Below are 12,314 nucleotides of genomic sequence, written 5' to 3' on the forward strand. Positions count from 1 at the left end.
ACCTCCATGTTTGCCAAAGGATAGAAGATTGAATTGGACATCGATCTCTAGCATAAGCGGATCGACCACCTCAACTACCGAAAGGCTTCAAGATCTGCAATCAAAACAAGTTGTGTTTGGATTGCCGAAGTTTAGTGGCCAGAAGGACCAAATATGTGAAGCCTGCCAACTTCGGAAGCAACACTGGCACCAAGTGAAACCGGAGTCGGACCAAGGTCGATGTAATCCATTCGGATGTATGAGAACCGACACAATACGTTAGTCTTGGCGGGAGTTGGTATTCCGTCTCCTTAATCAACAACTATAGCCAGCACACATGGATCTACCTCGTTTAGAGGAAAAGTGAGATCTTCGACTATTTCTAGAACCTTCAAAGCTTACTCGAAAGGGAAATGTAGAGGAAGATCAAGTGCATGTGGTCGAATGGCAGAAAGGAATATGTTTCTAGCCAATTCAACAGTTATTTGCAGCAGAAAGGAATTCAGAGAGAATTCAGCTGTAGATACACACTAGAACAAAACAGTGTGGCTAAAAAGAAGAACCGGTCGATTGTTGACGCGGCAAGGGCAATGCTAGAGGAGAAGAGCATTCCCAAATTCTACTAGGCTGAGGCGGTCCAGATGGCCGTCTACATTGAAAACCGGATCAGGGACAAGGTGTCAACACATGAGCTGTATTTTGGGCGGAAGCCGAATTTGAGACAGCTTCGAATATTCGGTAGCATAGCGTATGTGCATGTACCGGATGAGAAGTGGAGGAAGCTAGATCAGAAGTTAGAAAAGTGCATACTTGTCAGCTACTCCCATGAATAGAAGGGGTATAAGTGTTATAACCCTTGAACTAAACAGGTCTGAGTAAGTCAAGATGTCGAGTTTGATGAGTCGGCATTATGGTATTCTCTACAAGCTCTAACTCCTAATGAAGACCTGATCCCGGAGGATGAGGCTAGTGAACCTGGAGAGGTTCAAGTAGAAGACGACAAATTTGGAACTCTAGATGAGAGTCTGATCTCATTCCGGCTAAGTGGGCCGAATGAGTGGTTGGGTCGAAATGACCAGTCGAATGAAGAACCAGTGAGTAGTGGAGACTCTGTCGTGCTCTCCCCGCGAAAGGTACCAAGGAGACGGTTCACGCACAAAGAGACGGGGAAGAAAAGATGTCGGAATACGACCATAAGTTCTCGATTCTTGGTTGGAAGTTAGGTATCATACATATGTGCACTAGGCGATGGCATTGTTACTACCATAAATAGAAATATTTCCTTTGCATTGGTGAACCAACCCCCTCTTCGTTTTGGACATTGTTTTCCCACTTACGTCATATTGAAAACCTATCGTATTAAGGAGGTGTTGCAGTTATATCGAGTTAGACTTTTGGCGTATTTAGAATTGCTCAAATTTTCAAAATTTAACATTTTCTTGGTTAAGTATTCGTTGGTTTCATTATTTGTGTGTGCGTTTCTATGTTTTTATTGAATATTCGTTCAGAACTCATAGATGTACATCCTGCCTGCTTTATTAAAAGGCACCAACAAGTTGATATTCAAAGTGCCACATACATTTATATTGAAAGGCAAAAAATTGTTACAATAGTTTTGTATGCAAACGCTTTGTACATGAAGAAGGAGATTGAATTCAATGTTTCTTAGACGAAGGAGATTCAATTCTATGATTTTTAGGTTGTGGAAATATGTAGGACAAAGGAGTTTTGCTGGATGAATATTGCAGCAAGCTTTTTACAATTTTTATTACACATGAGAAATAGCATGAGTGTTATTGAATAGTCTATCAGAATCATATGTTTTTCCTCTTGTTCTTTTTATATAAATGATGAGTGAGCTAGCGTGTGTCCATGTATTCCTCTGACCTCGAGATTTCCATATATTTATATGATGTCTTTGTACTCAAAATTGATTTCCTCGACTTACTCGTCACTGTCGAGTTGCCTCTGGATTTCCAAGACTCTGCATCGGCTGCCCATTGATGGCTGTCCTGTTCTAGCTCTTCTAGCCCAAGCTTCCTCCTTGTAATGATCTTCTCACTTGGAAAGAGCCCCATCTGTTCATAATCATCGATGGGAGCATGGGGTATGACCCCCACCTTCCCTTCCAGCATCTGCACCACACTGCTCATGCTCGGCCGCCTCCTCGGATTGCTTTGCACACACAACATGGCCACATCCACCATCCTCATGGCTTGCTCCTCATCGTACATCTTTGCACCCATTCCGTAGTTCATGAGCCTTTCATCCACCAGCTCCATCACACCCTCTCCACGATTGGGTCTCATCTCCAGCCTCTGCCTCAATGCCCTCCAATCTCTCACTCTACTCCCACTCACAATCTCCAGCAACATAATCCCGTAGCTGTACACATCACACTTCTCCGTGATGGCCTCCTCTGTTAGCCACTCTGGCGCCAAGTACCCTGGGGTTCCCCTCATCATCGTCACCACTGCACTCTGTTGGTCCCTTAGCACCCTTCGAGACATCCCGAAATCCGATATCTTAGGGAAGTAATCGGCTCCTAAGAGTATATTCTGTGGCTTGAGATCCATGTGTATGATTCTGTCCTCACACTCTTCGTGCAAGTAGGCTAAGCCTTTTGCAGTACCCACGGCTATGGTGAACCTGCACTCCCACGACAAGATCGGTCTGCACTTTTTATCAGCCTTAATCTCCTGGGATTCTGGAGTACATTTGGGTGTTTTGCTGAAGATCCAACCATCCAAAGAACCATTTTCCATGTATTCATACACGAGGAGCTTGTGTGTGGCACCTTCCAGGCAGAAGCCAACCAATCGAACAAGTTGAAGATGGTGAGTCCGGCCCAGAATTGAGACCTCGGCCATGAACTCTTTTCTACCCTGGTGACTTCCATCGATGAGTTGCTTCACGGCTATGGGCGTGCCATCGTCCATAGCTCCTCGGAAGACATTGCCGAAACCACCCCCCCCAAGAGGGTCCGAGAAACCACACGTGTATTCGTACATCTCCTTCCATGTGAATCGACGGGGCTTCGAGCCCAGAAGTGAGACACCGAGAAGCTCATTTTCGATCTCATAATCTTCCAGTTGTCTGGCCTTTAACCTTTGTGTCCTGTGCACATATCCTACACCCACGAATACGACGATGATAAGCACAAAGACACCTAATGATACTCGTATTGCGATGGGTTTGGTTAGAGAAGGTTTTGTTGCGTTCTCCATGAATTTCAAGTATCCCATGAATTCGTCCTTAGTTGCAGAAGCGTTGAATATGATGGTAGCTACGGGACCCTGGATGAGGAAACAAGAACCAGAACCATTCGGTTTTGACTCCCAGAATGCCGCTGTGCAAGCACAGTTGTCCTTACAATAATTTTTCCAGCAGCCTTGAGCATCGATTCCAGTGTGGTTGGGAGTGAGGAAAGCATTGGAGAAGTAGCTGGCCCCTGCTATCATTGAAGCATTCGGTTTCTTATGATTAGATCCATGGCCACAAGAAGAAGGGTACGGTTCCCATCTGCCATCGCCCACCTTGAACCTGCAGCCTAATTTGGCGTTCTTTTTGGAATCCTGAAGCTCTAATTCATTCGACCCGCCACAATTCTGTGTGCAATTTTGCTTCTCTTTGTCACATACACCATAGAATCCGCAGAAGAGAGGGAATTGGCATGGATTTTTATGGCTGGTTCTGGAGAGAATTGCGAATTGTCCAGTCTCTGCGTATGCATGAAGATCCCCATCACTCTCCAGCCTGAGGAATGTGGCATATGTTATGTTGATGCTGTGACCCTCGAATTTAATAGATGCGGATTGTTTGGCTTGCCTACTGCAAGCATCTGCCGAGATTTGGTTGTATATGGAAATTACGTCTGAACTGTATGAGGTTGATTAAACATCATGTCCAAATCTTTATAGGAATGAGATTGTACCTACTATAAATATTTGGAATCTGGAAGGAACTGAATACAAATTATGACTAACCCGTTGATTGCTGATGGAACAATATCCAATTGGAGGCTGCTGTTATGATCCGGATACCAGCACAATGCCGCTGCTGCTGCATGATCCATGTCCTGTGTACCATTGAGAGACGAAACCAAATAAGGATACCCATATCCGCTGTAATCTGCAGTACTCTTAGAGGTATTGTTATTTAAGGTTTCGTATTGAATCTTGGTGTAGAGTGTAAGGGTCCCGTTTTCAATGGCTAGCGTGTGGCGGGCCGTTTTGTTGGTATTGCCTGATTCCGAGGTGGAGGCGGCTGTGAGTTTCATCCCGGGTCGAAGGGCTTGCAGCACCATGAGCGTGTCGGTGGGATGGTCGAACGATTGCCAGAGTATGTGCTGTTTCAGAGTAGAGTCGCTAGGACCTGTGGTGTTAGTGAAGAGGACGAGGTTTCCCTCATACGTGATGGTAAGGGATGCATTGGTAAAACCGGGCGTATTCGTCTGCCACACGACAGATCCGTTCCTGTCGTAATCCACGAGCTTGAGATTGCTATCGTCAGGACTGAGTTGGAGGCAAGCGTTCTCGCCCACAGGGTTGCCCACGTTGGCCGTCCACACGACTTTGGAGTCCATATTGGGGTAACGATTAACGAGGACGAGGGAGAGGTAGTAGAAAGGGGTGCTCGCATTGCAGAGCTCATCCGCGTTGATAACGAAGAAGAGCTCGAAGAAGGTATACATGTAGTCAAGGTATGCATGTCCCGAATAGACGCCAGCTGGGCGACCGTAAAGCCTTTCCTGCCTACTCAATGCTTCTAGAAGGGAGTCATTGTTGCAGGAGAGAATCGTGGATGTGGAGGATTCCACCTGAGCCATATGGAAATCGCTGTCGGAGAAGAGATTTCCATCGACGTTAGAGGAAGGGAGGTAATAATTCTCGTCTGTGCTGTCGGCAGCAACATGAATAGTTGTGAGTAGGAAGCATGCTATGGCGGTGATGAAAGTCAGAAGCTGCTCTCCACAATAAAAGTAAGAAGAAGAAGAAGAAGAAGAATGCTTAGTTTCCATGGCTGAGTGCAGTGTAAGCATCCCCTATCAATGGTGTGTGTCTGTCTAGACGGATCCAATGAATACTTGGGGAGAAGAGCAAGGACTTGCTTTTCCACAGATTAAAATGATTAGCCCAAAACAGATAAAGACATTGAGTGGATGACATTCTACCTACTAGATCATCTGGTCAAGATGCTTGAAAACTATTTCCCCCAAATTAACGACAAAAACTCTAAAAACTCTAAAGAAGAAAGAAAGAAAGAAAGATATATTAACGTCTTCTAAGGCCAAAATTGGCCCATGAGACAAATGGTGTACAACAAAAATGGGATATTTACCCATTCATCGAAAGTAAAAATAAAAATAAGATAAAATAGAGTTTAAGCTAAATAGTTCTAAGAAAACAACAAACATGTTCTATATAAAAAACATGTTCTACAATGAGAATGATTCTATACTAGGCCTAATTTCATTTCCATCCAAGTTTCTCGAAGAGAAGCGGGGGGTCAAAGGGTTGCCATGATGTGGATGTGGCCCGTGGTCCCCATGTAAGAGGTACCCCAACCATAGCTTCGAGTCGACGTAGCTCACGTTCCCTTATCTTCTTAATCTTTTCTACTCCACGTTGACTTGTGTTGAAGCCCAACATCCGAGGACGTTTGGTTGCTCTTTGTATTTCTGCTTCCTCAAGGGAGAGGCCGAGCGGCATAAGTGTATCCACATTCATCGTCTCCCCATGTTCCTGAAAAATTACACTAGGTACATGTTGATGAGTAGTAAAAGGGTTATGATTAACACTTTGTAATTTATCCTCCCTATGTTGTTTTAGCTCTAAGATATACCTACCTAGTCTCTTTACACTCGGGGTATCTAATAGTTTGGAGAGGGTGGGAGAGGGTCCTAGTATGTCTTGGTATTCCGCCCGTATCTCGGCATAAGTTGGGCACTTGCATGTGAAGTGATACTCATCCTCTATCTCTATGTGGCATAACCTACATAGCCTTTCCTCTCTAGGGACTCTATTAGCTCGACCATTCTCAATCTCAAGTTGGTGAGATGATATCCTAAGTTGTCCAATGGCCACCCTTAGTGCATTTGATAAGAAAGTATCTAGGTATCTTGGTCGTGTAATAAACCCTAACTTAGAGAAGTGCAAGAAGTGTTCCTTATAGTACACCATTTTAGATGGGAGTGGCTCTCGTGGGGTGATCCATTTGTATCGAGTGTAGATTTGCCATATTTCTTGGCGTATCACTTTATTACGATCTTCACGAGAGATTAAAGTTTGATTAGTCCCATGGTTGTACTTAAGGGGAGGTAGGTTATTAATGTCTATGCCATTTGCAAATAACCAACTCACCACAATGCTATACCAAGAGTTGGTGTCTCCAGACACATGTAAGGATCGGGATGCCTCAAAGGCTCGACGGGATATCCTATCTTGTGGTTGACTATGTATCCGATGAATAAAAGCTACCACTTGAAAGAGTGCTTCTACTAACATCGGGGGTAGGCTAAACTCCGCTCTAATAATGTCATGTGGTACTGTCGATTTGCTTCGGAGTTGACGTGATAACATCACCACTAAAGGTCTCTCCAATTGCGTCCACATGAAAGATGGTAGACCTGGAGCCCATACTATTGATGCATACATGAGGGACGGGGTCACTAATGAGTCGAAAAGCCATCCCTTAGTCCGTGGCTCTTGAAAGTATGCTTGGTGGCATTGTCTCTCTAAGAGTGAGAGGGATGCATATCCTCTCGTTAGCCTATCTTTGGCTGCCTGGGTCATCGAGAATTTACCTGAGCGAGCACTAAAAGTGACTCCCAAGTATACATAAGATCCCACCACCTCAACTAGTTTATGAGAGAGGATGAGGTGACATTTACTCCTAACTCTGGACGATGTATGAAAGATAAGGACTTTAGTTTTCGCTAGATTCACTACCAGTCCTCGTTGTGTACAAAAGTCATCTAGGGCATTAAGATGCTTTTGTAGGTCGTGTTCCGACTCCGAGAGCAAGACAATGTCGTCTGCGTAGAGTAAGAGACTAACTTGCATATCCCCAATAGCCATTCCTTTGCCTCCCTTATGAGCAATAAAATCAGTGATCTCATCAATGTAGATCCCAAAAAGAGTCGGTGATAGGGGGCAACCCTGTTTTACACCAATGGTGCTAGTGAAACAATCGGATAGGCCACCTGGGCATCTTACGCGCCCATAGACTTGCTCATATAGGGCATAAATGGCCCAAATCATGTCATTTGGTATCTCCAAGCTCTTAAGTCTATCAAACAACCTCTCCCTAGGTACTGTATCAAAGGCTTTGCGAAAGTCCACAAAGCAACAATATAGTTTCTTCTTACGAGCCTTTGTTTGGTCAATTAAGCACCTAAGTGTGAAGATGTGGTCAATAGTGGAGAAGGCTCGTCTAAAGCCAGCCTGCTCAGGTGCTCGAAGACTTAATGTTTCCATATAATCACTGAGCTCCGCGTCCATTACTGCACCATATAGTTTAGCAAGCGTATGACCTATCATAATGGTCCTATATGTATTTGGGTCCATTGGGTCCCCTCCTTTATGTATAGGGGCCACAGTGTTCATGGCCCATTGTGGTGGAAAACCCTCGGCGAGGGCGCGGTTGAAGATTAGAGTGAGAAGGGGAGCTAGGCACTCTCGAGCATATATGATGTGCTCGGCTCGCAATCCTGTGTGGTCCATGGATTTCCTATGTTGTAATTTTTTTATGACCTTCGTGACCCTAGAGGTCGTGAAAAGTGTCCCCATGGTAGGTCGAGGTGTGGAGGGCATTGTAATGGGTGGTTGGTTCGGGACATGGTAGAGTCTCTCGGTATATGTGTGCCAAATATTGGGATCCTCGATGGGTGTTTGTGGTCTCGGTTCCCGTAGTCTCTTCCATGCAAGGGCACAATCCCTACTCATGAGCATATGGTAGAGTTCCCAATATTGAGATGCTTCCCAAGCTCGTCTTTTACGACGTGTCATCTTGCGCATCTCTTTGCGAGCCTGTACTAAGGAGATAGTACCACTGAGTCGCGATACTTTAAGTTGTCTATACAACTCTCTACAATCCTCGTCATACCACTTGTTTTGTGGCATAGACCCTATTCTACTATGATTGGAGTCTTTCGTGTATGGGAAGCTACTAGTGGCGGCTGAGTGAAGGATGTGTGTGAGTTCTGTAGTGAGGTTCTCTAAAGGCAAGGAAGAATCAAACGAGGAAAGATGGGCTTGAACATGTCGAGAGTAGATGTCCGCGAGCTCATGCGTGAAATGTATTATAGTGTGATGGGTTGGTTTACTAGAGTTGGTGGTGTGGGAGGTGTCACATTTTAGCTCAAAGTATAGGAAGGTATGGTCTGCCCCAATGGGGCATGGGGCCACCCGGAAGGAGCTAACCATGTGGGTAGCTTCAGGGCGTCCTATTAGATAATCAACGGTGCTTTCCCCTCCTCCATGTGGGAAACATGTGAGCTCTTCCGAGCCCGGCCACTTGGCTAAGCCATTATATATGATCATCTGGTGTCGGCTTCCAAGTTCAAGCAGATGATGGCCAAAGCTTGTGGCATCCGCACCTTGATCCTTCGATGTACGTGTTATGCCTAAGGCTAAAGGGTCGACATTCACCATTTCTAGGTTTCTATCCATCTGAAATATTGTGCATTGTCGGGACTGGGTTCTCGCATTGAAATCTCCTACCAGGAAGACTTCCCCTTGAGAAGAATATCGGATTATGTCATCCGACAAAGGTTCGTATGGAGAAGGCCCATGTGGCGTTCCTTCATCAACTATACTCGCCTCTCCAGCCATATTGTAGCGGGACCCTTTCGGGGGGAAGTAACAAACTGCGATAAATATCACCTGATCCTTACTGGTGAGGACTTTCACCCACATAAAATGGGCTTCTGGGTCTGACTTTAGTATTTCTATCCTATTATTTATCTCTTTCCGAAATAATATCGCAACCCCCCCAGACCCTCTAGTAGTGTGTCGACGTGAGGTTTGTCTAAAGACAGATTCCCAACGAAAACCGTCAACTCGTGGCAGTCCTCGATTTGGGCTTTGATGTGTTTCTACTACAAAAAGTATATCAGATACTTTCAAAATCTCCTCTAGACGGCAAGGATGTGTCCAAAGTGCGCCGTTACAGTTCCATAAAGTGATCCTAAGTTTATTATCTGTCACATGGGCCACACGCCGTCAATTGGCGGCACGATCATTTATTATGACACGTCCGTCCCGGTAGAAAGCACGATGCCCCTCTTTACGAGCTTGTATGACTCGCGGCATACAAGTTTTACGATGCTCAATTTGCATCTTGGTCAAGTCTTCATCGAGGTAGATAGGCTCCCCACCCAAGCCTCGAAGAATTGGTCTCTTTTTAAAAAAGGCGATTCTAGATTCTGAGTCCTTAAACTGAAGGACTAAAGCTCTTTTCCTAGTTGTGTCACGCCCTACCCTCCAGGTTTTAGTGATTGGTAGGGCTTCGTACCCTAACATTTTCCCTAATGTTTGTGCATCTTCATCCAGAGATGCCCCTTCCTTGAGCCCAGTAACTCGTACATTTAGGCGTCGAGGTTGACGCATTTTTTCTTCCTCGAGGGTGGTGTTTACAATGTTTTCATCCTTTAGTTCTTTTTTAATATTACGTTTTACTACATCAACCCACCCAGTTTTAGCTAATTCCATATCACTTTTAACCTCTTCTTTAACCTTTTTTATCTCGTCCTTAATATCCTCTAGGGAAGATATTTCACCATCTTCCCTAGATATCTCGAGGTCTTTAACTTGTTTTCGAAGGTTCACATTGTCTACCTTAAGTTTCGCTATTTCCGCAAAAAGTAGTTCTTTTTCTTCCTTATCTTTTTGTTTTTCAGCTTCAATTTCTTTCGCCCATTTTTCAAATTTTACTAACCGGTTAAGGACATCTAAAAATTCTTCCTTACTTATCATTTCGTCGTGTGTTTCCTTATGGTTTCGTCGAGAAGTCATGTTGTAATTCAAAGAATAAACGAAAGAAAAAGTCAAAAAGGGCAGAAAAAACTTAGCCGAGCATCGATGTCTTGCGCGCTAGGTACAAGTGTAGAAGCACATTTGTACTCTCTCGTCACGACGCCGTAAGAGGTGTAGGTGATAGCGACGGTCGACACCGATGACAACAACGACGGCGACAAGGGCATCGATTTCCCACAACAGCGACGGGTGACGACGATGGCCAAGAACCGACGACGACGGCGACGGCGGCTGACGTTAGACGTCAGACGACGGCGGACGGCGACAGTCGGCAGCGGCAGCAGACGGCGGCTGACAGCGGTTGCAGACGACGACGGCAGCAGACAGCAGTTGCAGACGACGGCGGCAGCAGACAGTAGTTGCAGACGACGGCGGCAGTCTGCAGACATCAGCGGCAGAAAACGGAGGCAGCAGCAGGCAACAGTCGGCAGACGGCAGACGGCAGACGGCGGCACCAGACGACGACGACCGTCGACAGACGACGGCGACGACGGCAGGAGGCGACGGCGGCGTCAGCAGCAGCAGCGACAACAGGCGGCGTCGTCGGCAGCACCAGACGGCGGCGACAGCAGGCGACGCGGCTGCAGACGACGGCGGCAGCAGATGAATCCAGGTTGTCACTATTAAATTTTCGATGCTTCTTTCATGGCATTTTGGTAGAATATGTGCAGAATACTTAAAATACGTATATTCTACGGTGTGTAAAATATGTTAAATACTTCTTAAATTTTAAAGCTTTTTTCAGAAAGAATAATTTTTAAAATTTCAAACATTTTTAAAATGTTTAATAAGTCAAATTCTTAAACAATGTGAAAAATTATAAATGGCAGCTCTAAAATGAAGAATACGTGTAGAATACTTTAGAGTATTCTAAAATGTATTTCTAAAAGTAGAATAGACCTTTTTTAACAACTATGGATGACCCAATTGATACAATAACAAAGTCTACCTAACCGATTGGAAAGTGAGTTGACAGTCATTGTAGAATCAAATTATTCAAAATACTCCCCAATTCATCTTCTTCTTCCTTTATTCCACATAATGCCCTCAACCATCTTTTACTTCTACTATCTTCCCTTTATTTAAATCTTGCTGATTTGAGATAACGTTTGCAACTAATGCAACAAAATTTGGTGAGCGATAACGTTTGCAAGTGATGCAACAAAATTTGGTGAGCCTAACGTGAAACATCAAACCTTCCCCTTGAACTTCTTCTCTACCAACCTTCTCCTTGTCCAATGTTGAAAACACCATGCACTAAAATGTATCGATATTGATGATGTCAGTAAGGGAATAAAGACGATGGCAAGTATGAAAGCAACAAATGTAACCCATGTCTCAAGTGAGCTTTTAAAATGGAGAAGGCCACATACTCGTCGTCATTGGATACTGACATTTATAGAGCAAGCTATAAAACAAGGTTTTCCAAATGATTGGCTTATGAATTGGCTTAAACCAATATTTAAAGCCGGTGATAAGAATCAAGTATCAAATTATCGTACAATAATGGTGAGCTCAACTATTGCTAAATTATATAGCACAAGGGTAAGCAGTGTTGTCGTGTCAAAGAAATTTGTGTGTTCAGGCAGAACTGTTCAAGAGTGAAAATAAGAGAACATTGGGGTTCTGAACTAGGAGATTGAAAATAAGAGAAAGAAAGGAAAGAGTAGGAAGTCGAGCCGAAAGTATCCCAATAGCTGCATGTAGCTTGCAGCCCTACCCGTGAAGATGAAAATCGTTGTTGTGTTAAAGAAATTTGCGTTCTCGTAGTTTAATTCGCACACTATGTGAAAAATTACATTTTGGGTTTCTTCGGATAGGATATGGAGTACCCAATGAGAACCGGATGAAGCAGAACCGGCAAGAGCCGGATGAAGAAGGCCGGTGAGAGTCTCTCACCAGATGAAGAGACATATTTGTAAATAGGAGAAAGTATAAAATTATATATTACATGCATAGGGCAAGATTCGAACCTTGCACCTCCATGTTAATAATGTTAAGCCTTATCATTATACTAGCGTATTATGAATTTTAAAGTTATACTAAACTTTATCCCATGTAAAATTTCTAGACATGCATGGTACAAAAAGTTATTCATGCATAGACAATCGAGTTAGAAGAAAAGATGAGATAGAAAGCTAATCATGCACATGCAGTGTGCATGAAAACTAAAGATAGGAAAAGCATGATGCTTGCATGTGATAAACTTAGACTCTTCCAACACTATATAAGGAAGAGAGAAAGATGTATGGAGGTTGTTGATTATTTTACAAGGATTTTTTATCAATCTAATATATT

At 44.1% G+C, this 12,314-nt stretch overlaps 2 protein-coding genes across 2 annotated transcripts; both read right to left on the minus strand.

Moving 5' to 3' along the window:
* Positions 1-1,685: 1,685 nt before the first annotated feature.
* Positions 1,686-4,816, minus strand: LOC147854028 (G-type lectin S-receptor-like serine/threonine-protein kinase SD2-5). Its single transcript, XM_087332428.1, has 2 exons — positions 3,966-4,816; positions 1,686-3,858 (listed from the first exon to the last, which is right to left on the minus strand). Exons 1-2 carry the CDS (start codon positions 4,805-4,807, stop codon positions 1,839-1,841), a joined length of 2,862 nt encoding a protein of 953 aa, XP_087188554.1. The 5' UTR covers positions 4,808-4,816; the 3' UTR covers positions 1,686-1,838.
* A 4,328-nt stretch (positions 4,817-9,144) lies between these two features.
* Positions 9,145-9,956, minus strand: LOC147854029 (uncharacterized). Its single transcript, XM_087331962.1, has one exon. The coding sequence runs from the start codon at positions 9,954-9,956 to the stop codon at positions 9,204-9,206; it is 753 nt and encodes a 250-aa protein (XP_087188088.1). The 3' UTR covers positions 9,145-9,203.
* Between the last annotated feature and the right edge of the window lie 2,358 nt (positions 9,957-12,314).

Source organism: Azolla caroliniana, unplaced genomic scaffold (assembly GCF_043228905.1).
Source record: "Azolla caroliniana isolate FFs.n. ecotype wild unplaced genomic scaffold, voAzoCaro1.0.p SCAF_16, whole genome shotgun sequence".
Taxonomy (NCBI): Eukaryota; Viridiplantae; Streptophyta; class Polypodiopsida; order Salviniales; family Salviniaceae; genus Azolla; species Azolla caroliniana.

Bases quoted from the DNA above. Each gene is read 5' to 3' on its own strand.
- LOC147854028 (XM_087332428.1), bottom strand. From the start codon at position 4,807: ATGGCTCAGGTGGAATCCTCCACATCCACGATTCTCTCCTGCAACAAT. The intron at 3,859-3,965 runs GTTAGTCATAAT...AACCTCATACAG, and splicing joins GTTCCATCAGCAATCAACGG to TTCAGACGTAATTTCCATAT.
- LOC147854029 (XM_087331962.1), bottom strand. From the start codon at position 9,956: ATGATAAGTAAGGAAGAATTTTTAGATGTCCTTAACCGGTTAGTAAAA.